Genomic DNA, 22417 nt, shown 5'->3' on the forward strand with positions numbered 1-22417 from the left:
ACAACGGGAGAGGCCACAACAGTGAGAGGCCCGTGTACCACAATCAATCAATCAAGAGTACTAAATGAATAAATTAAGACAGGTACCTCGTTTACTGGGCACACAACAGACTTACTAAATAAGCCACCTTCAATAGCTTTCCTCTCCACTACCTTCCACTACATGAGGAAGAATTTTTAGATCAGTTTCAGAAGTTATTCATATTCATGGAACTTTTAAATTTTGCGCTGTGTGTGTGTGTCTGTACAGACTCAAGGATATTTCTAGGAAGGGGAAAAAAACTGGTGTATAAGTCAAGAGTGCTTTCTATCAGAGATCAGAGTGTTCCTATATCCAGACTTTACTTGTTTACATTACAAAAAAAAAGTGGAAAATGGTGAAAACCTCTTCACTGGATAGATACAAGTCTATATAAAACTCAATCAACATGATATTTTCACAAAGTGGGATGAATATTTAAGTTCAGTAGAATTTTAAAACTAAACTCAATCCCTTAACATCTCTTAAGGGATAGTATAGTTATTGGCTAAAAGACCAGACTGCCTGGGTTCAAATCCCAGCTCTATCAGATACTGGCTGGTTGACCTTGAGAAAGTTACTTGATCTGTACCTAGTTTCCTCATCTGTAATATGGTAGTACCCACCTCATAAGATTACTCTGAGTTTGAAATGTGATCATGTTAAAGTGCTTAGAATAGTGCCTTGCACAGAGTTATGTTAGAAGTACTGTTACAGAGGAATTGCACATCACAAATGCACTTAATCTTCAACATAAATCCAAATTTGTACCAAAATAAATTAGTTCTAGCCTCTTGCTGTACCATACATTTATAAAATTTATGTAGTAAATTTTAGAGTAAACATTCTTTGCATGACATGACTTTGTAAATTGAAGTGCATCTGGTATTCAACCAAAGAAACAGGAATCTGTTCCAAGGCTGAAGAAAAAAATTGTGAAGAGTCATTGAGAGATGGAACATTCCTAAGAATTTTCTCCAATAGGAATGGGGGCTAGATATGAGTTTTATGCATGTGTTGAATTTAGGAATTAGAGCTCATTAACTCCCTGTGAAGTAAGATGTAACTTCCTTATAATTATCTATCAATACTTGAAATATTTCAGTTTTAAATAGGGAAAACAGGTTAAGGATAAAAATAGATTTTGAAGTAGTATCCAAATAACATTTAATGAAATAAGAGGGGAGACTATCATAGCTACTGTATATTTAATCTAAGAGACAGTCACTGGAGTACATGTCTAAAGAAACTGTTTTAGAGCTGAATATAGAAGTATCACACATTTGATATGACCAAAAAGTACCGTTAAATAAAGCATCTTTTTTTGGGGGGGGTGGGGGCATAATTCCAGTGAGTTAACTCTCAATTGTATCAAAAGTTCCCTAAGATCATACTTACCCCCAAATTTCCCAAGTATTAACTTTTAAAGGGAAACATCAGCACTTACCCTTTCTAAAATTTGCTTAATAAATAGAACCTATAGATATTGCCATCCTACAGTCTTCCAGTAGAGGAATCAGTCTTTCAATAGAAAAGCTGTTAGCTTACTAAGCTAGTATGAATGTGTAAGAAACTCTTGGGGTTAATGAAATAGCTCTTTTAACTACTAGAAAGACTACACAGGTGGTTCAACAGAATTTACTTGTATATTTTCCATTTTCTATACTATTTGAAGGCATAGGATAGCTTTGTTATTAGCTTTCTTCAATATTGTGTTTTGTTTATCCAGTAAATGAAAATGCAGTACAAATTTTATACAACTTAGGAGATTAAAAAAAAAATCTCCACAAGAGAAAGCAACTCAGCAGGCCCTGGTGTTAAAACATTTTTCCAAAATAAAAAGATAGGCAATTGCATTAAAAGGCAGTTTTCAAATATTTAAATTACACCAAGATTCCTTCCAAATATCTGCCTTGTTCAAACCAATGCAACAAGTTCTTATTTATTGTTAATAGTGGGGCATGAGTTTTTGGTAAATGTTGACAGTTTACTTTTTTCCATTATCAAAAATCTTTTAAAGTGCTATCAAGCAGCAAAATAAGTTGCATCAGCTCTCTGCTCATGGTAGAGGTGCCAATTCCTCGTGGTGGAGGTGCAAATTGTGAAATCCCAAAAGGTAGAGTTTAACAGTAAGTAGTGCATGAAGAAACAGTAACAAGTGGCCTAAATACAGAGTTGGACAGAATCAAACCAGTTTTGTCTATAATTGCTCAACTGAAACTAATATAGGTACATTCAAAATAAAGTTTGAGATTATAATTGGTGTTTAGAATCAAATTTGAAGAATTTCTTGATAAAATATAAATCTGTTCTTTTGAAATTAGAAATGAAACTATCAATTGATGGAGAGCTAGAGACTTATTAACCCCTCCTACTCAGATAAGGAAATAAGTGACAAAGTCTCTTGCACTGAAGTTATGTATTTTAACAGCTTTACATGTAATATTCATATATAAAAAACTTTAAGTGCTTTTCTCCAATTTAAAAATCTAAAGAATTCAAAAATAAGGCATTCAATATTTGAAAAAAGTACAGATTTACAAAATGTGTATATTCTGTCATGAAAACTCCACACCAACATTATACACTTGGAAAAAAATACAAACAGGATATATTACAAATTTATGTAAGCAATAACTTAGTTCACACCATGCAATAAAAAGTACATTAATCAAGATACACAAGCTTTTGTAGGTTCTAAACCGAAGGTTTTTTTTTCTGCAGAATCCTTAAAACCTGTGGCACTTAAAATTTGTTAGCCTTTCTACTGAGAGGTAAATTATACACAACAATGATGAAAAAGATTAACAGACCAGTTGTCTATTATGAATCATTCCAGCTTTGTTCAACAATGGCCGAAACTCTTTTCTCATATTCTCGTTTGTTTTCCTGATAAAGCTGTGCTGCCTGGCTATTGGCTGGACTATTTGGATTTGGTTCATCCAGCAGAGACTAGAAGGAAAGACAGAGATAAAACATATTTGTAGAGTTATTCTTTATATTAACATGGGTCCGATATGGAGCACAGAAGTTGTATAAAACAAATTATTCTACGAAGAAAGACAGAAATTAGTACGTCTTACATATTTTTAGATCTAAGTACTTTCAGAAATGGTTTGATAAATACAGTAAGAAGTTTCCTGCTGCTAGAAAACTTAAGCTTTCAAAACAGATAGTTCTTAATTGCCTTAAGATCTCTAATCTCAAAGAAATTGGAAAAGAACAGTATTCTTCAGCATACTGAGACATTAACCAGGAAATAAACAACTTGATTTGGTTAATACACAATATCTATAAAATAGCTTAGCAACTAACATTTTCCAAAGTTAAACTCTATTACTGAGGTAAGTTTGCAAATTTCTGACAGTAAGTTGGGTGGTGTACCTTGTTTCCTTTAATCAACAAAACATATGCACCTAGCAGCAAGGGAATGAAACAGGAAAGCCGAAAACACTTTATAAGATGACCTGAATTAAAGCAGAAGTGTGACAGAAAAAACTTTAAAAATGTCATAAACCAAAAACGTTACTTCTGCTCCTCTCAAATCCATATAACTAAAACATCACTCACCCCCCACCCCTCCCCCAAACTGTCATTCAAGGTCAACTCTGAAATATTCTGCCAGAGTACTTTGGCAAATAGTTATTTACTTTCGTTTAAAATAGAATTTCTTGGATGGGGCAACATACTCAATGCTTCTCTGCACTTCTGCAGTTTCTTGAGGTCCCTATGTTTTTTTCTAAACAATCATCTTTATCTCTCCCCAAGAAGACTCTTCTTTTTGGGCACGAATAATACTTGACCCGTGAGGGAATTCCCTGGTGGTCCAGTGGTTAGGACGCTGCACCTTCACTGCAGGGGGTATGGGTTCAATCCCTGGTCAGGGAACTAAGATTCCACAAGCCTTGTGGTGTGGCAAAAAAAAAAAAAACCAAAAAACCCAAACGAAACAAAACAAACACCTGACCTGTGAGAACACTTTATACTTAAATTTGATCAGAATGATTGTGTATTTGATCCAATGTGGTCCCGAATGAAAAAGCAGATCGGTTGTATAAAAATCATGAGGGTTTTGTCCAAGCTCTGCCACTGGTTACCTTAGTGTTGGGAAGGTTAGTTTGCTCACTTGGCCTTTAAATTGATCCTAAAAGAGCCAATTATATCCCATAGAATCTTGAAAAGTTAAGATGCATCCTAACACATGCTTACCTGAATTGATGTTAAGATAGAAGATACATCGTATGTTGGACTCCATCTATTCTGAAGGATATCTAAACATATGCTACCATCAGCATACACTGCAAAGACAACACTAAAATTGGTTACATATTAACTTTGTCATTTCTAACAATTAAAGAGAAATTTTTACCACAAACCGAATGCTTGGCTCAGTCAGAAATCTTGAACATTAGTCAATAACTAAAACTTTTTGTCTCACAGGAAAATCAGTCTCAAACTAAGGACTCTTTACACGCCTTTTGATCAGGAGGCTGAGTGAGAGTTAAATTTTTTCATTACATACCATATAGCAAATCTGTTTAAATTCCACATTTCCAAATATTCCTAAATAAAATTGTTGGGGGGATAAAAAAGCTGAATTTTTGACATAGCAATTCTACTCTAAAAGTAATAATCATGGACATGCAAAGTTTTATTTACAGGATGTTCACTATAATACTCTTTATAGAAGTGACAAACTGGAAACTACCTTTGGTCCACAGTGAGGGGACTGGCTAAATAATGGTACATTATTAACGGTACATACCAATACTGCCGCCAGAAATGATATACATCTACCATATGTTAATTAATGTAGAATGACACCCTCAATATATTACATTAATAAGTTTCCAATTACTTATTTAGGATAATTCCATTTTTTATAAAGAATTATTTATAAATATTTTCATCTGAAGTATATGCAGTCACAAAAACATCTGTAAGACTAAATGCCAAAATGTAAATATCTGTAAATAGGATTATGAAGGGTATTATCTTCTTTACCTTTCCTTGTACTTTATGATTTGTTTTTCCAATAAGTATGCATTCCTTTCATAATAAAAATAAAAATCAAGGGCTACCGTTTTAAAAGTCTAACATTTGAGAGGCTTTTCCCCCCTCCTGAACTGATTATGTGAGAATACAATGAACATAAATTTTTATCCAGAACTTGCCAGATTATTTATCTCTACAATAAATTTCCAGAAGCAGAATTGCTGTGTTGACAAAGGATAAATATATTTAAATGTTATAGATACTGCCAAACTGTGGAATGCAGAACAAGCCAGACCACTCTGCATCAAACAGGAATAAGTGAGGCCTTTTTGGGGAGAGGAGGCAAATTACACTTAAGTACTGTCATTCCTCAGGGCTCTATCCTCGGTCCTCTTCCTTCTTACCCATTACACACCCTCTGGGCAATTTTATTCATGGCCTCAATTATTACTATCTATGTGCTAGGTACTTCCAATTGTTAGCGTTAGACCAGATTTAACTCTCAGCTTTAAAGCAGCATAGTCAACCACTTACTGTGTATCCCATAGGAACATCAAACTTAGCAAGTCCAAAGCAAAAATCATCACCTCTGTAAAACCCATAAAACTGTAAAATGATTTTAAAGTTTTGAACTAGTAACTATTTTTGAGAAGTAATCCAAAAGTAAACTAGAAACTGAACATCCATCAACTGATGAATGAACAAAATGTAGTCTATCCATACAATGGATTATCATTCAGCAATAAAAGGAAATGAAGTACAGGTATGTGTTACAACACAGATGAACCTGAAAACTGTGTCAGCTGAAAGAAATCAATCACAAAGGACCACATATATTAAATGATTCCATTTATATGAAATGTCCGGAATAAGCAAACCTGTAGAGTGAAAATACATCAGTGGTTGCCTATGGCTGGGAGGCGGGGGGATGGGGATGGGGAGTGACTGCTAATAGGCATGGGATTTTGGGGGGAGGGTGATAAAAATGTTCTAAAATTGATAATGGTGATGGTTGCACAACTCAGTGACGATACTAAAAACCACTGAATTGTACAACTTAAATGGGTGAGTAGCACAGTATGTGAATCTTTTAATAAAGATGTTTAAAAAAAAGCAAACTAGGAAGTTAACTAAATAAGGTACTGATAGTGGAAAAAAGGGAAACCATGTTATTAATATGAAGGGATAAAAATCAAATACGCTGTTTCCTTATAAATTTGTTAAGGCTGAAAATCTTAAGCCTATACACATATACTCCTTGCACATTCCAGTGTTTTCTACCTTGATTTACAGAGCTCCCTTACTACAGTTTGGGTCGATTCACTAACAAGTCTAAGCTAGTAAAGCTACAGTAGAATAAATGATAATAAGTGACTTGAAAATTTCCTCAGGACAGAAACAGAAAATAAAATTAAATCTGCCTTGCCTCTGGGTGGGGGAAGACCTTGAAAGAAAAAGCAACTTCACAGCAATAAAGCACAAAGGCTAAATCTATGATCTAATCTATTATTGGGAAGTCACCTTGATTCCAGACACACAAACACACCTCTCTCCTATGAGTAGGGAGATCCCTATCTGCCTGCAGTTTTCTCACGTAGTCTGTAGTTCTAGACTAGATGCACAATCAAGAGGACCTCTGAAAATGTTCCTCCTGAAAGTAAGTTAACTGATGGAAAACCACATTTAAAAGAGAACTTAAATATTCTGTAAAATAAGTCTTTCATACAGTAATTTATAATCCAGGAATACAAATTTATTAGAAGTAAAGAGCAATAAGTCAGGAAGAGCAAATTTAATTACAAAAGTCACTTAGCAATCATTTATGGAAAATAGTAATAAACTGCTAAAAGTAAAAATAGTAACAAGGGAGGAAAACTGTATTTAAAAAAAACCCTTAAAAACATACAAACCTTTGACCTACTAATCCTACTTCTAAAAACTTATTCATGGGTATTTGAGAAGATTTATTTTCAAGAAAAATGTGCTGTTTAAAACTGTAAACAATTAAAAATCACCAACTGGACAATGATTAAATAAATAATGATAAACTCATATAACAGAACATTTTGCAGCCATTAAGAATGATATAGGGAATTCCCTGGTGGTCCAGTGGTTAGGACTCCGTGCTCTCCCTGCCGGGGGCCCAGGTTCGATCCCTCGTTGGGGAACTAAGACCCCAAAGCCGCGTGGCGCGGCCAAAGGAGGAGAAAAAAAAAGATACAAAAGAATGTTTAATGAGTGAAAATGTTCATGTTATATATAAATTACTTAACCTTACATACAACATGATCTTAATTTTGTACATTTACCTGCAAGCTAAATTTTAAGCTATAAATCCTTAGTATCTTTCACATTTTGATAAATAAATAGATATTACTTTAAAATCAGAAGTTATTAAAACAAAACTTTATCTCAAATCTAGAACCTTGATAAGATTCCAGACTACAAAAGTATGGTTAATATTGACATAGAAGCAACATCTAGAAGTGGGCCCTAATAACGAGAAGTATGGGCAAGACCTAAAAGGATGAAACAACTCTTTTTTCCTCCTATCATTTGCAAAGGCTAATAAATTGCTACTTACCATTTGGATGAAACATTTTGGATAAAAACCTAACAGTTGGCGGTTTATTTGGATATTCTTCAGAAAATTCTATTACTAGTTTAAAAGTACCTAGATAGAAACAAACCAAAATAATTACAGTAAAGACAAGCATAACTTTTCTCTCTCTTCATCAATAAACTCCCAAGCCCATGCTGGCTTTTGCACGACCATACAAAAATTAATGTCAATTTTGGTTTAGCGCATAAAACATACTAAATATACTATTTATGTACTGATAACATACAGCATTGGCAAGCACTTGGGGGGTACAGCGCTTACATGTGCTACTGGTGGGAACATTAACTGTCATATTGTTGGAAAGCAATTTTGCCCTAGCTACCAAAATTTTAAATGCACATTTGAGGAACTACAAATAATTTATTGTAACTTAGAAGGGGGTGCCAAATGATTCTGAGATGGGCTCACCACCACATGACAAAGGACTCAGATTGGAGGCATGGCCACTAATGTGAAAAGTCTGCTCTGTCCCTATCACTTAAGTATGCCAAGAATCAGTTAAGCATTAGTGTAACTGCCTACTGTTGGTTATAGACCAATACAGTACATTTTGGTCAGTCTAAATCATTATCTTATGGTCAAAAGAGACAGGCATTTAAAAAAAATTATGCATTTATAATAAAGTCTATCTGTTCAGAGTGTACAAAGAAGAGCTCTTAACTCAAATTCCAAATCTATTTAGCAGAAACAACCACTGTTAATAGTTTCGTGTTTGTCTTTCTAGCCTCCTTTTGCATTTATTCACTATCCAGAGTCCTTTTATTTTGAGGAAATCTACCTGAAGGTTGGATACGTGCTCCAACCACAACACCTTGGGCATAGTAAGTTGAGGCTTATTCCTAATGAAGTCAATAAAAGTTTAAAACCATTCCAGATGTCTCCACAAGCTTCTTTCCTTATTTCATCAATGCAGTTTAAAAAAAACAAAACAAAAACCCTTTCTCACCCTAAATTCTAAACTCATGACTCCAGTATCAGAGGCATGTGTTCAGTAAAATATTTAATATTTTATTTTCATTAGTCATATATTCAGTATGTAACCTCTACCTCTTTACATGTTTTGTTTGGAAATTTGGGATTAGGGAGGCCAAAGATACAAACAAAATCAAAGATGATATTTAATTCACATTTTGATATATTAATAGAGATTCTATGAAATGTACACTTCATTAGCAAAGATAGCCTTATACCTAGTTCTATAATTTTACAGTTTTGATTTTAATTATAAAAATGTACAACATAAACACTTCAGACAAACACAAATATGAAACAGCTTTTTTAACCTTTTTAAATTCACATTATGGGGTCTCAGGACCCCTTTATACTCTTACTCCCAACCACGCCAAGTTTTCAAAGTGAAGTCACTGAATGTGAAGTTGGGAAGAGATACATGCAACAGCATACCATTTTATGGTATTTCCACCAAAAATTGAAAATAATTTAAAAATCTGGGCTCTTTAATAACCAACTTGCAAAAATTCCCCAAAATTTTTAAACAATCTGTTCTCATAATCGGTATAAGCTGCCTCCAGCACATCACAGGCTCTATCTATATTTACTATATCAGAAACTATAACTCAAGGAAAACTTAACATATTTATTAACAACTGTATACACATTAACCTAAGTAACATTTAATGAAAATAACTATATTTCCCCCAACCAAGTTAGTGAGAAGTATAACATTGTTTTACATATTGGCAAATCTCTTAAATGATTAGCTTAATAGAAGACAGCTGCATTCTCTTAGCTGCTTCTGCGTTCAACCTGTTGCAACGTGCTGTTTTGGTTGAGGTACAGGAAGAAAATCAGGCCTCACACAAATATGCAAATGAAAAAGGAAAAGACTATTTTCATAGCCTTTTCAGATAATTGTAGATATTGTTTGATATTACACCGAAGAAATGGTACGTTTTTAAAGGTTAGCTGCAATGTAGAATCTGAAACCACATAAACTTTCTGCATCAGTTACATTAACAACTGTTGCATACTGCATATATCTTTTATCCATCCATAATTTTCTAATACATTGGCCATTTGGAAAATATTGGTTCACTGAGTTATCCAAATCTTCTAAATGTAGCCATATTTCATTACATATACACTCCATCAAAAAAAATAATCATAACAGGTAATACCACCTACTGATCTCATGAGAGAAGTCTTAAAAGTATTGGGAAGCCGTCATTTTATCAGCAGCTACAAATACTGTCAGTCACTTTGCTTGACCTAACAGCTTATTTTGGTAACTTTTAAGAATATGTCAACCAAATACATACTCGAGTCTAAATAACCAGAGTTTGTCTGTCAGTCATTCCTTCAAGTAAAAAATGTTCCACGAGAAAAGCAGTAATTGAAGTTGCAGCTCAAACGACTGCAGAACTGCTTTCCCTCTAGACGACCATCATAGTTTGGTATGCAAGAGAAGTGTTTCATGCATACTTCCAACTTCATCACGCAGAATGTTAAAAGGATGCATACTCAACGGTCAGAATTTAGTAATATTAATAAATTCCCACTTTTTCATGAAGACATTTTAAACTGAAACTGGCATCTTTTAAAATGCAAAAAATACAATGACTCCCAGCAGTTTGGTGCCACTGTCTTGATATATGCCAAGGTGCTAAACTGCTTAGGGCCAGTTTTAACCACTATCGCTTTTGTACCATCAGAGCTAATGTTAATACAATGAAAAAGGCAAATGTCTCACTACTGGTATGAAGACAGTTTTGATCCCATGGAACCCCTGAAAGGGTCACAGGGAACTTAAGGGGTTTATGGACCACCCTTAAGAATCCTCTGGTATAAAGTAAAAAGCTGAACTCCTTGAGTACCTCCCTTCAACTCCTTAACCCCCATTTAGAGGTAACCACTGGTAACAGTATGGTATATAACCCCCTTTAACCACACACACTTGCATGAATGTATTTAGTAAAAATGTGGTATTACAACATACATTCTGCAACTTTTTTGTCTCCTCAGATATATGTCCAGATCTACCTTATTCTTTAATAGGTACATAATATTCTAGAGTCTAGATATATCATAATTTGCTTAACCACTTCTCCTATTGAACATTCAGGTTATCTCCTTAAAAATACTTCTGCAATCATTATTTGTACAAATATCCTTGATGGGTTAATTCTGAAGCCACTGTGATAACTAAGACAAACCTGTTTAACAATTTTTAAAAATCCATGCTATAATTAGGGAAACTAAGTATCTGGTTAAAATCAATTTGAGAAGTTCAACTATAAAAACATGTTAGAAGGAGTTTTCCATTTTCCTGGCTCTTGGTGAAAATACTGAATTTAAGACGCAAAAGGTCCTGCAGAATGGTAACTATTTACGGGTGTCAAATGCTAGCTGTTACGTGAAGCTACTGGCCGCTGTGTATGATTAAGAACAATTTCAGCTCAGCACCTGATCAATATACATAAAGTTAAAAAAGCATGATTACCCTTCTGATGTTTACCTCAGGGACACTTTTAGCATGATACAAAGCCATTTAAACTATTCTCAACATAGACCCCACCATCTAATCTAGGCTTAGAGTTCTACAGCCAATATCAAAGTAACAGGGAACTAGTAATGAAGGTGATCAAGCTGATTTGAGAAGACAGTCCTTTGTAAACTATAAATTCTCAGTAGCATTATTTAGTTACAATTTGACCTATTAACAATAGAAACTAGTTAACTAGATAGGTTGGTGTTACAATTCCCTACTTAAAAGAAGCCTCTTAATAGAAAACATTGAGAATGACTTACCATCTTCAAAGGGTGTCCCTTCTGGTCTGAAAACAAGAAGATTTCTGATTAAAAGAAGTTTTTCATTCTGCTTTTTCCTGATTTTCACAAGTGGAAAGAATAAACTCAGAGAAAGAGGGGCTCATTCTGGTAATTTGTGGAGTATTTAAGTTATTATTAATTTAGTATCACCATAGCCCTGGATTTTTATTGATGTAGACATAAAGGGTAACTTTAATTTTCAAAGTTTTCCTTTTAGGGTGGCTTTTCAAAAAACAAAACAAAAAAAACTTGTCATAATTTTAGCACAAAAAGAATTCAGTTCATAAATACCAACGCTTTTGTAAATATCTGTATTCTTAAGAGGAAAAGTCTTACTTTCAATGTAAGATGGAAATCAATACCCTTTAGTTTAAGATAATTATGACACCATGGACTTCCCTAGTGACGCAGTGGTTAAGAATCCGCCTGCCAATGCAGGGAACAAATGTTCGAGCCCTGGTCCAGGAAGATCCCAACATGCCGCGGAGCAACTAAGCCTGCCTGCCACAACTACTGAAGCCTGCGCACCTAGAGCATGTGCTCTGCAACAAGAGAAGCCTCCGCAATGAGAAGCCTGGGCACTGCAACGAGTAGCCCCCACTCGCTGCAACTAGAGAAAGCCCATGCACAGCAATGCAACCAAAAATACATAAATAAATAAATATTAAAAAAAGAAGGCCTTCCCTGGTGGCGCAGTGGTTGGGAGTCCACCTGCCGATGCGGAGGACGCTGGTTTGTGGCCTGGTCCGGGAGGATCCCGCGTGCCGTGGAGCGGCTGGGCCCGTGAGCCATGGCCGCTGGGCCTGCATGTCCGGAGCCTGTGCTCCGCAGCAGAAGAGGCCACAGCGGTGAGAGGCCCGCGTACCGCAAAAAAAAAAAAAAAAAAAGATAATTATGACACCAAAGTGTCCTGCTTTTCAAAAGAGCAATAGCTCTTGTTCAAATCGACTGGATTTATCTGATGTCACCAAGAAAGCCAGTTTCTTTTGCCCAAATCTTTTTCTTGCTACCACATTCCAATTTCATCTTTCCTAAGCAGCAACATGAAGTTTAATTACCACTTGCAAGGCACATTCAGGATCTCAAAGAAGCATGCTAACAGCCTGAATTAGAAGTGTAAACTACCCTCATTTTTCCACTAGTGTTTAACGTAGACTCTCATAACTGATTCAAGAGCAATTCAGAATTCTGTTTACAAAAAGTAATCCTTTAAAGTTTTAGTGCAAAACCCTAGTTTAAAAAGAGTGAAAGAAAATACAATCCAGTTCTAGAAAACTAAAGAAAAACCATATGGAAAATTTAAATTAAAAAGCATATATAAAATATATACTATCTGTAAAAGGTAAGAATGCATCTCAAAAGGCTCCATTCAGTTATTTCACACTGAGGTGTGAAACATTTTTCATTTAAATCCTTACCATGGTGGAAGTTCTAGTATTTTTGGTTCCTAGCCTTTTTACAGTTCTAGTAGAATGCAAGCATAAGAATTTGCTTGGCACATTTTCCACAAAATAATTTATCTTTCTCCTTTAGTCTCAAATGACATTTTTATCAAGTAAAGCCCAAAGTGATCATAAAATCATAATTTTATGTAACTGCCGAAACTCTTCTCAGAATTCTTTTTTACCTTGCAGTTTTTGTAAGATCCCTGATCCCTCAGCTTCCTTTCCTACTTGTTATACATTCACTTTTCTTAAAAGAATCACCACACCTACCATTTGTCATTTCTTTCAACTCACCCAAATATAACTGCATTCCACTGCATGATGTTGTTTTCAGATGGTGCACCACTGACACCCACAGGTGGGTCCTCTTGCAATCTAGAAATCCAGAGTAGAAATTTTAAGAGTTGAACATTAAGGCCACTAAGAACGCCAAACAGAACACCTATGGACTGTACACCATCTACTTTGAGAAACAAAGTAAATCAATTTCCTTGTTCTTGTGCTGGGCTGGAATAAACCATGACTTAAAAGCGCCTTGGAGTCATCCCTCTTCAAATATCACCAAAGTTAAGATATCTGTTCAAGAACTGCCTTCAACAGTAACAACAAAGTAAAAACCTCAAATGAAAAAACAATTTTACTGTTGTGAACATGCAAAGACTTCGTGAGTCCTAACCACAGTTACTTGTGCAACATGGCCACCAAATATTCCTCCCCCCAAAACCAAAACCAAAACCAAAAGAAACCCACCTCAGTGTAAACACTAAATGACTGAAAACACACGTATATCCAATTTAATTAGGAAACTAGTTTTAAGCAGTAGAGTTACTTTATCCCATTTGCTTCAATTGGCAATAGGTTTTAAAGTAATCAAAGCTTTGGTTAGGTTTTCCCCTCAGTCCCTATTTTAAAAGCTCTGCACCAACACTAAATCTACCTCTCAGATCATGCAACTCAATACAAAGCTACCTTCCAACATTTGTCATAATCAAATTCTTGCAACCGAAGACCCTTGGAAAACTACCAAAGATGCCAAGTATACAACTCAGAATTAAGCAGAGAATTGCAGTAAGAAACCAGGGTAACAATGGCCACGAACTGGGAAGTTTTAATATTTGAATTTCACTCATGGGAGTTAATCTGAAATGTACTGGTTTCAAGCTGTAGAAAGTGAGTTCTGCACCAAAATGAGCATCTCCTTTTAAAGACTGTCATCTCAGTAAAAAATAAATGCTACATTATATATATATATATATATATACAGACTGCCATGTGGTATGATACTTGATATTAGTCACCCCCCAGAATGGCTCTTTTTAGTCAACCTCAAGCAGAATAGGCCACAACGAACAGAAGCGTTACAGGATATGCTGCTTGAAGCCCGCCCACCAAAGATAAAGGCTAAGTTACGAATACACTCAATGATAAACTGGCCAAAGCCCCAAACAATGGCTTCCAAGTGCCTCATTTAAGAGTTTATAATGAAGTTGAGAGATTACTTCCCAAGCCGCCGTTCTAAGTTTTTACACTAGGTATTTTGCCTCAAGCAGGGCGGGTCTCCCTAGAAAAACACTTAAAAATGCGCAGAGGAGCGTAGCGCTAAGTTTTCTCGGTCATTTTTCTCCCCGTACCTCCAAGCATTCAATCAACGGGAAACAACTGTAAAAAAGTCACTTCCTCCTCACTAACCCCAACACCTCCTAACAAAACCCTACTTTACAAAAGGAGGCCCAGGGAGTATCAGGTTAGCGCCAGTCTCCAAGGCGGCATTTCCCCAGGCTTTGGAGGCTATAGATAGGGCTTTTATACACCAGGCCACAGAGCTGAGTTCCAGAAAGCACTGGCAGCTGGGGTTGCCAGCCCGAGTCCCAGCCCTCTAAGCCAGTTCTCAAGGTCCTTTCAGGAGGGCGGGGAGAGAGTCGGGTTTCGGAGGATCGGTTAACCCCCGGCCCCAGAGCATCAGACCCCACCCTCACTGCAGAAAGAATGGGGAGGGAGGGAGGGTTTGGCCCCAACCCTGGCCCTCGAAGGAGACCGCAAAGCCATCGAACAAAGCTAACTGGTGCAGCTAGCGAGAGGAAAGGCTTCTGCAAGGGCCTGCTTTTAAGGCAGAGAGAGGAGGTACGGCAAGGTGCAGGGGCGGGGGAGGAGGTTTGAACGCCAGGGCGAGACACCGGGCAACTGGGACAAGTGGGCAGCAGGGAATCCTAGGACAGCCCATGGCCATCTTTTTACTTTTTGAGGGGGAAGGGGTGGCGAGAAGGTATCGAAATTTCTTACGTCGGACGAATGAACAGGCAAGGACAAGAGTGCTAACAGGGGCTAGGACTGGGCTTCCATCCGTCCCGCTGGGCCCACAGCGGCCCTCTTAGGGTCACGAGAGGAAGGTTCCCGGATCCCCGCCCTGCAGCCCCGTAGCTTTGGGGAGGAGCCGTCATCCAGACGAAGATGAAGGCCCTTACCGCTTGAAATCCCGCATAAGTCTCCTCCGGGCCGGGGTCGACATGCTCCCCAGCTGCCCCGCGGTCAGTCTGAAAAAAAAGAGTCCCGCGCAGCCCCCCCACCCCCCGGCGCGGCGGTCGAATCACTGTGGGTCACTGCCTCAGCCGAGGTTGCACAAACAACCCTGCAATGACGTCTCCCTCCGCCGCCTCCAGATCCCTCCGCCCTCCGCCAGTACCATGGAGTGAGGGATGGGGAGAAGGGGACGGGACGTAGGAGAGCTCGTTATGGGAGCCCTTTAGCAAGGACGCTATCCATTTTGGCTTCCTGAACGAATCGACCAATTATTGGTCTCTGTGCTCAGGCTGGAGATTGTGATTAAGAAATACCGAAACCGAAACACCAACCAGTTTCCCCCTCTTTTACTAGTTTAGGCTCAACCGGGTGGGGAGAGAGGGACGCATCCGGGGCCAGAGATATCAGGGAAAGGAGGTAGGATGACGTAAGATCACGTGACTGCCGGCGGTGTTGTCAACAATCCACGCCTGAGGGGGAGGGGACGAAGTATCTAGAACCACGTGTCCCTATGACGCGATTAGAACGGATCACGTGAGAGCGTCGCCTGGGTCCGAGTTTCTGCCAGGTCTTTGAACCGGGTAGTTAAATTTACGGGGCTGAGGGCGGGTATACACTTTTATTAGTTTTCCGTCCAGTTTGTCCAATGAACGGCAATTGATGAGGTGGTGTCGGAAGCAATAGTTTGTTTTGCTTCTTAAATCTTTAAAATAGAGCCAAAAATAATTTGGACTTAAAATGCCCCCTAGTTGGCTCAATGGCTTATCAAATCTGGTATGTGGGGAACACTGAAGGGACCTCCGTTTTCCCCAGCTCAATGCTGAGGCCCATACTAAGTAAAATCCCCTGAAATGCTTCCTTAGGGCCACCAAAAATCCTGCATGTGCATTGCAGTGGGTTTCCAGGGTTGGAAATTCTGGGCAGAGATAAAAGAACGCGTGTATAGATTATCTAATATTTGTTTACAATCCCTATATAATTACGGAATTGTTTTTCCTTTATGGGTCTCCTCTTATTTGAGGTTTTGTGTGAGTCCGTGGATTTGTGTACAATAGGGTACCGTCGTATTTGTCAGGAAATGGGTTGATCGCAAGAGTGTTATCAATAGGTGGTTGGTTGTCAGAGAAACCTAATATTGTGATTCAGATCTGGGGCAGAGAGCATGCAAACGTGGGTGGGGGTTATGTATCTAGCCTGAGTAACTTATTTCAGGTTTTCTACACTAGCAAGTAAATGACCTGAAATGTCCCCCCGCGCCCCGCCTCTAGGGGGCTCAGGGATGTTGACCATTGGGATTCTGACATTACTTCTAATCATTGAGTTCCTTTTCTCTATTGCCGCCAATTTCTGTTCTTCAGGGCTTTGCTGGTCTGAACTCTGAGCTCTTTTAACCCATTGGGGCAATTCCTCAGCCCAAGGTGTTATAGGAAGATAGAATGAGCAATTTAGTGTTGCCCATACTTTCATGGAACTAGAAAGGGTTAACGTTCTCTACTTTGCTGGTACCTCCCTTTCTTCAATCCCTGAATTCTTTCTCTTGTTTTTATAACTGCCTTGGTAATCAAGTTAGCCAGGCCTAACTCTTGATAGACACGCATTCACAAATGTAGTTCTCTAATAAGGTGAATATTCGTATTTTTTTTGCCTTCCTGCCACAGCAATCCTTATACTTCCTATAACTAAGGATGAAGACACACTGGTAGGGTTACCTACAGTGAAATGCCAAAGAGAAACTTTTTTTTTTAAATCCGTTATGTCATTTGTCTAGCAATTTATTATAATTGTTTTGGAAATCTACAGATTATGATTTTCCAAAATGAAGTAACGCTGTTGAGAAAATCAAGTGAGGAGATTTCATTTAAGTCCTAGAGCTTTACTGTATAAGAAAGAATCATAGGCTGTCCTGGTTACCAGGTCTGCTATAACCTATTTGTAGAAAGAATAGTTTTAAAGCTATAAGTTTATACCGTAGAGACTGTAGCTTTAGATTGTGAGCTCACTGACAGCAGGTACTCTGATTCATGCTTTGTCCCTTGTCAATATTAAGCCAACAACAAATATTTAATAAATGTGCTTTACAGCAAGTCTGGGTCCACTGTAAGATTTACTATGATATTCTTTTTTTTTTAAAGAATTCTATTCTTAATTTATTTATTTTTGGCTGTGTTGGGTCTTCGTTTCTGTGCGAGGGCTTTCTCTAGTTGTGGCAAGCGGGGGCCACTCTTCATCGGGGTGCGCGGGCCTCTCACTATTGCAGCCTCTCTTGTTGCGGAGCACAGGCTCCAGACGCGCAGGCTCGGTAGTTGTGGCTCACGGGCCTAGTTGTTCCGCGGCATGTGGGATCTTCCCAGACCAGGGCTCGAACCCGTGTCCCCTTCATTAGCAGGCAGATTCTCAACCACTGCGCCACCAGGGAAGCCCTACTATGATATTCTTATACATAGATAGAAAGTATTTTATAACATGGTTGAATAACTTTTCAAAAGGAAAGACAATTCTGAATATTTTGGTGGTGATAAGCAAAAAACCATGACCACCTCTCCTTCCCCACACGTCTCTCAGTATAAACCTTAGCAGCATAGAAAACACTTAGGAAGGTTTTAAAATACCAGTTCCTTTACCCTAACTCATTTAAATCAGGATCTCTGGGGATGGGACCTTTTAAAAAGCTCTGTAGGTGTGATTTTAACGTGCATGGTGGGGTGAGACCAACTGGATTAGCATTTATCGGATAGTAATAGTGCTTTATCTTATTTCCGAGCAGCACAGTGAGATTTGGCCTCTTACACTTAACTTCTTTTTACAGAAAAAAGAAATGAAAGCCCTAACAAAGACAGCACTCCTTGGGCGCTTCCAGTGATATTCAGTTTATTCATTGGAGGCTGGCACTCCAGCAGAACCTCATGTCTAGTTCTTAAGCAATTAGATTAAGGCCTCTTTTGTGGGGGGGGGGGTGGAGCCCTCTGAATTATTTGCTTTTCAAGAGGGACTTTTAGAGTTTTGACATGTAGGAAGGGAGTTTTTTAAAAGGAGGATTACTATGAGTTCAAAAAAACGTTTTAAGCATATAAGAGGTGTTCAAGAAATGTTCTTGATTGATGAATCATTTTATCCCTGTTTTAAGGATGAATGTCAACAACTGAGGTCGAAATCAGATCTATGGAATATTAACGTAACTAGGTAACTTAGAAAACTATAATTACACAAGACTTCCTTGGAAGTTTCGTTTTACAAGAAATCTCTGCCTGGTGACACCAGGCATCCTTTTAGGATCCGACACAAGTGGCAAGTGTTCACGGGCCTGGGGGCATCTAAGACGCAGGTCGGATAAACTTCCACGCCGGTTCCCCTTCCCTAGAGGATCTGCAGTCACTCAAGCTGCCGTCAAAATGCGACCCTCCCCCATCGCCGCTCAAAACCAACCTTGTGTAGTGGCCCCAGTTTGATCAACAGCAGCTCGTATTCGCCACTTACACCCTCAAGGAGGCTTCCAGTTAGTGCCCACCAGGAACTCTTTTCTGCTTGTTCCCTCTTTTTCCTTCCGGTTCGGGCCTGGCCGGTGTTCCGGTCTTGCGCCCTAGGCCCCGAGCGAGAGGCCCGGTGCACCGTTGCCATGGCAGCAGGCCGTTGGGAGCTGACTGGATAGGTAGGGTCGGTGTCTGGTTCCCGGCTGAGACTGCGCGGAGCCGGGCCGGCGGGACTGCAGAATGGGCTGAGGCTGAGGCGGCGGCGGCTGTCCGGACGAGGTCGACTGAGGGGCAAAGGGCGCGGCACTGGTCCAGGACCCTAAGACGCCTGGTTTGAGGAGCGGGTGGGACCGAGGTTTTCTTGGGCCCCAAGGCCTGACCTGTTGGCGACTGCAGCTTTGCGGGAACCTCATATTTGACGCGGGCATGACTGGACGTGTGGGGACCCCACTCATGATGAATAGGTGACATGTAGTGAGCGAATCTTAACTCTTGGTGGGAATGATCTTGACAGCAGGAAGCTCCCCAAGTTCTGGTGGGGGCCAGAGCCCCACAAGGACCCCTTACTGCCGAACTGGCAGAGTTCCCAAAGACAAACAGAATCTGTGAAAAGATTTCTACTTTTCCTGTTTCCGTATTTTTAAGTATAGGTTTATTGTGGAAATGCATTATCCGCCTTGAATAACTAAAGGTATAAATGTTTAACCTTCTTCCCCCCCCCCCCTTTCTTTTTATGAAGAAGAAGCTGGGCTTGAAAATGGAGATGTATGAAACCCTTGGAAAAGTGGGAGAGGGAAGTTATGGAACAGTCATGAAATGTAAACATAAGGATACTGGGCAGATAGTGGCCATTAAGGTATTTTATGAGAAACCAGAAAAGTCTGTCAACAAAATTGCAACGAGAGAAATAAAGTTGCTAAAGGTTTGCTTCTTTTGCCTTAATTGCTCTCTGTAAGTCAAAAGGGGAGTTGTTATGGAATAAAAAATTATGTAATGAATATTTCAGTTAACATGTATTTGGACATATTAATAGAAAAACAAGTGTCATAGCTTACCTTACTGTGTACGTTTTGTAATTTTACAGTGATACTAGATATATGTTCTTATGTATAATGTAACAAAAGCTATGCCAAATATTGTGAAATAATTATTCAGAAATATCCAGGTATAATACTTAGTAGAAATGTCTGCTTTGTGCAGTGTTTTGTGCCAGATGCTGTGACTATAATGATGTAAAAGACAGTACCTGCTCTTCAGGACTTTTATTAATTAGAAAGACAAGAGGGCATATACAAATAATACTGACTATTAAGTGGCTGATAATAAAAGCCAAGTGATTAACACAGAGTCCTGTTGGGTAGGGAATGTTTCTTGGAGGAAATGGAACATGAATTTGGCCTTAAAGGGTATGTAGAATTTAGGAAAGAGGGAGAGACTGTTGTATTCCAGGTTAGGGGAACAGCATAAGCTCAGAGAGGCTGAAGGCAGGACAAAGAGCAGAGCAGAAAGGACAAAGTGCATTTGCCTGTAGAGTTTCTTATATGGAAATAGAAGGAGGTGATTTTAGAGAAGTAAGCTGGAGGTAGGTTTTAAAGTCTTGTCTTTTAGGCTAAGGAATCAAAACTTGATTTTGTGAGAGGTGCGAGGTTTTGAATTCAGAGTAAAGAAACTGTAAATATTAATCTAGCATTATTTTTTAGAATAGATTGGAGGACTGAGAAAGTAAAAATAGGGAGATCTGTTGTGTTTTTAATTCAGGAATCCTGTTAAATCTGAGGGTCCTTGCTAGAATGCAGCAATTTGAATGGAAAGTAGAGTTAGAACATAATATATTACTAAAGACATGAAAGTGTAGAAGGAAACAGAAGGGGAATCAAAGGTATCTTTGAGGTTCAGTGATTGCTACCAGTGATGGAAATATGAAAGACCCAAAAGAGACATGGTTTGGGAACTAGTTCGGTTTTAGAAATGTTGAATTTGAGGTGACAGGAATACAGTGCAGTAAAGATGATAGGTAGGCGTTTAGAGGTGGAGAACAATAACAGGAAAGATCGGGGACAAGATAGAATTTCATGTAGGTATGATTGGTCCACTTAGTGGAAAGACCTCAGGAGTGTAAAGAAAGGAGCATTAAGATTCATTGGCAATTGGGTACAAAACTAGTGATTTTAAAAATAAATATACATATGTATTTTGTTTATTGGCATTTATCTAGATGCTTTAAGGTTCATTGCCTAGATGTTTTTACATGTGATGAAGAAAACAGATACTGTTCTTGTTCTTTTTTATCTGATACAAAAGTAATATTCTCTTCTTTCTTTGTAAGTCTATATTAGATATGATGGATCAATTTACTTTCTAAATAGAAGAAATATATTAGGCATGTGTAGATTGTTGGAACTGCTCTATTTCTAGACAATGAAAAGGAAAGTTAAAGTCAGTAAAGATGTTATGATTTTGTGAGCGATACCTGTCCTTATCCTGATGACCTAAAGCATAATAATACTGTAAGGCAACTTGTGCACTGTAAGTGAAAATCTGACGAGAAGGAGACATTTTCCCAGGCAATATCTTTTGCTCTTTCTTCATCTTTGTTTCATTTAGGCTAATTATTTTTTGCTTCTTAATTGTTTTGTAAAAATAACCAATATGTGGCAAGAACACAGAGATGAATTTGAAAATGTACTATTACAACTATTATGCAAACTATTTAGAGATAGCTTAACTATTTTTTCTCATTGGCTTATTTCTTGTAGAATTTTTAGTTTCATCACATCTAATTCCACGAGAGATTTCTTGGATTAGTTAACATTCTTAGTCTAAAAACACTGCCATAATGACTTAATTAGAACTAAAGTTTTATCTGCTGGAATTTCATTAAATAAATTACAGTTAGAGTAATTAGTGAGAATATCTATAGAAAAGTTTTCTATTTATAAAGGAAAACAAAAGTAAACAAGCTGAAAAAGGATAATGGAGTATTTCTAGTGGTTTTATGGTTTATCTGAGAAAGTCACTGATTCCTTACCCCTGGATGGATGTTCCTTAATGCTTATTAACTTGCATTCATCGTTATCTGCTTTTGCCTTTAAAATTAAGACTGGTCAAGACACCAGTAATTTTCCTTAGTTGAAGGATTAATATTATAGTGTCTAAAGGCAGTCTTTTTTTTTTTTTGCTACTGCCGGCATGTTGTTGCTGCAGCACTCTGGCACCCCACCAACCAGGGAAATTGGATTGGGAGCAAAAATAGGAAAGGAGTCCGGCATTATATTTTGGCATGTTTTTCTATTAGTCATGTCTTGAGGAATTTAGTCTATGTATTAGTACAGATAAGTAGAAAAATGGATGTTGTGCCATTGAAATAAAGGCAAACTTTTTTTCTTACAAGTAAAGCTTTTTGATGAATCCAACATCAAAAATATACCCCTTAATTTTTAGCCAAATGAATAAATATTTTTGGTAATTTGAGAAAGTTAAATATTTGAGAATTGATTATAATTAAGTCAGTGTGTTAAAAAATAGAATTAGCAGCATAAAATGATAAACCTCTTTTGTTTTCT

General features: G+C 38.0%; 2 protein-coding genes across 6 annotated transcripts in view; one reads left to right on the forward strand and one right to left on the reverse strand.

Moving 5' to 3' along the window:
• Positions 1–2422: 2422 nt before the first annotated feature.
• UBE2B (ubiquitin conjugating enzyme E2 B) lies at positions 2423–15795 on the reverse strand. Of its 5 annotated transcripts, XR_004478222.2 has the most exons (7): positions 15333–15795; positions 13165–13245; positions 11405–11430; positions 7598–7687; positions 4228–4316; positions 3403–3485; positions 2919–2970 (listed from the first exon to the last, which is right to left on the reverse strand). XR_004478222.2 is itself a non-coding variant. In XM_033409828.2 (6 exons), the coding sequence occupies exons 1-6, from the start codon at positions 15374–15376 to the stop codon at positions 3474–3476; spliced, it is 342 nt and encodes a 113-aa protein (XP_033265719.1). In that variant the 5' UTR covers positions 15377–15793; the 3' UTR covers positions 2423–3473. The 5 variants fall into 5 exon arrangements, 2 of the variants coding, with proteins under 2 accessions (XP_033265719.1, XP_004282167.1); XM_033409828.2 differs by having other exon boundaries at positions 2423–3485; positions 15333–15793; XM_004282119.4 differs by lacking the exon at positions 3403–3485 and having other exon boundaries at positions 2423–2970; positions 15333–15685.
• Positions 15796–18815: 3020 nt separating this feature from the next.
• CDKL3 (cyclin dependent kinase like 3) overlaps positions 18816–22417 on the forward strand; it is an 87190-nt gene continuing 83588 nt past the window's right edge. Inside the window, 2 exon segments of the mRNA XM_049708197.1 lie at positions 18816–19033; positions 19594–19776. Of these exon segments, the coding sequence (XP_049564154.1) occupies positions 19612–19776 (165 nt within the window). The 5' untranslated portion in view covers positions 18816–19033; positions 19594–19611.

This window comes from Orcinus orca, chromosome 3 (assembly GCF_937001465.1).
Source record: "Orcinus orca chromosome 3, mOrcOrc1.1, whole genome shotgun sequence".
Classification (NCBI taxonomy): Eukaryota; Metazoa; Chordata; class Mammalia; order Artiodactyla; family Delphinidae; genus Orcinus; species Orcinus orca.

What these genes read in the sequence shown, in the direction of transcription:
- UBE2B (XM_004282119.4), bottom strand. Translation starts at nt 15,376, where the DNA reads ATGTCGACCCCGGCCCGGAGGAGACTTATGCGGGATTTCAAGCG. An exon ending in TGGAATGCAGTTATATTTGG is followed by an intron (nt 11,431 to 13,164) that starts GTGAGTTGAAAG and finishes TCTTGTTTTCAG; the next exon opens with ACCAGAAGGGACACCCTTTG. An exon ending in CTATCTTAACATCAATTCAG is followed by an intron (nt 2,971 to 4,227) that starts GTAAGCATGTGT and finishes CTTTCCTTCTAG; the next exon opens with TCTCTGCTGGATGAACCAAA.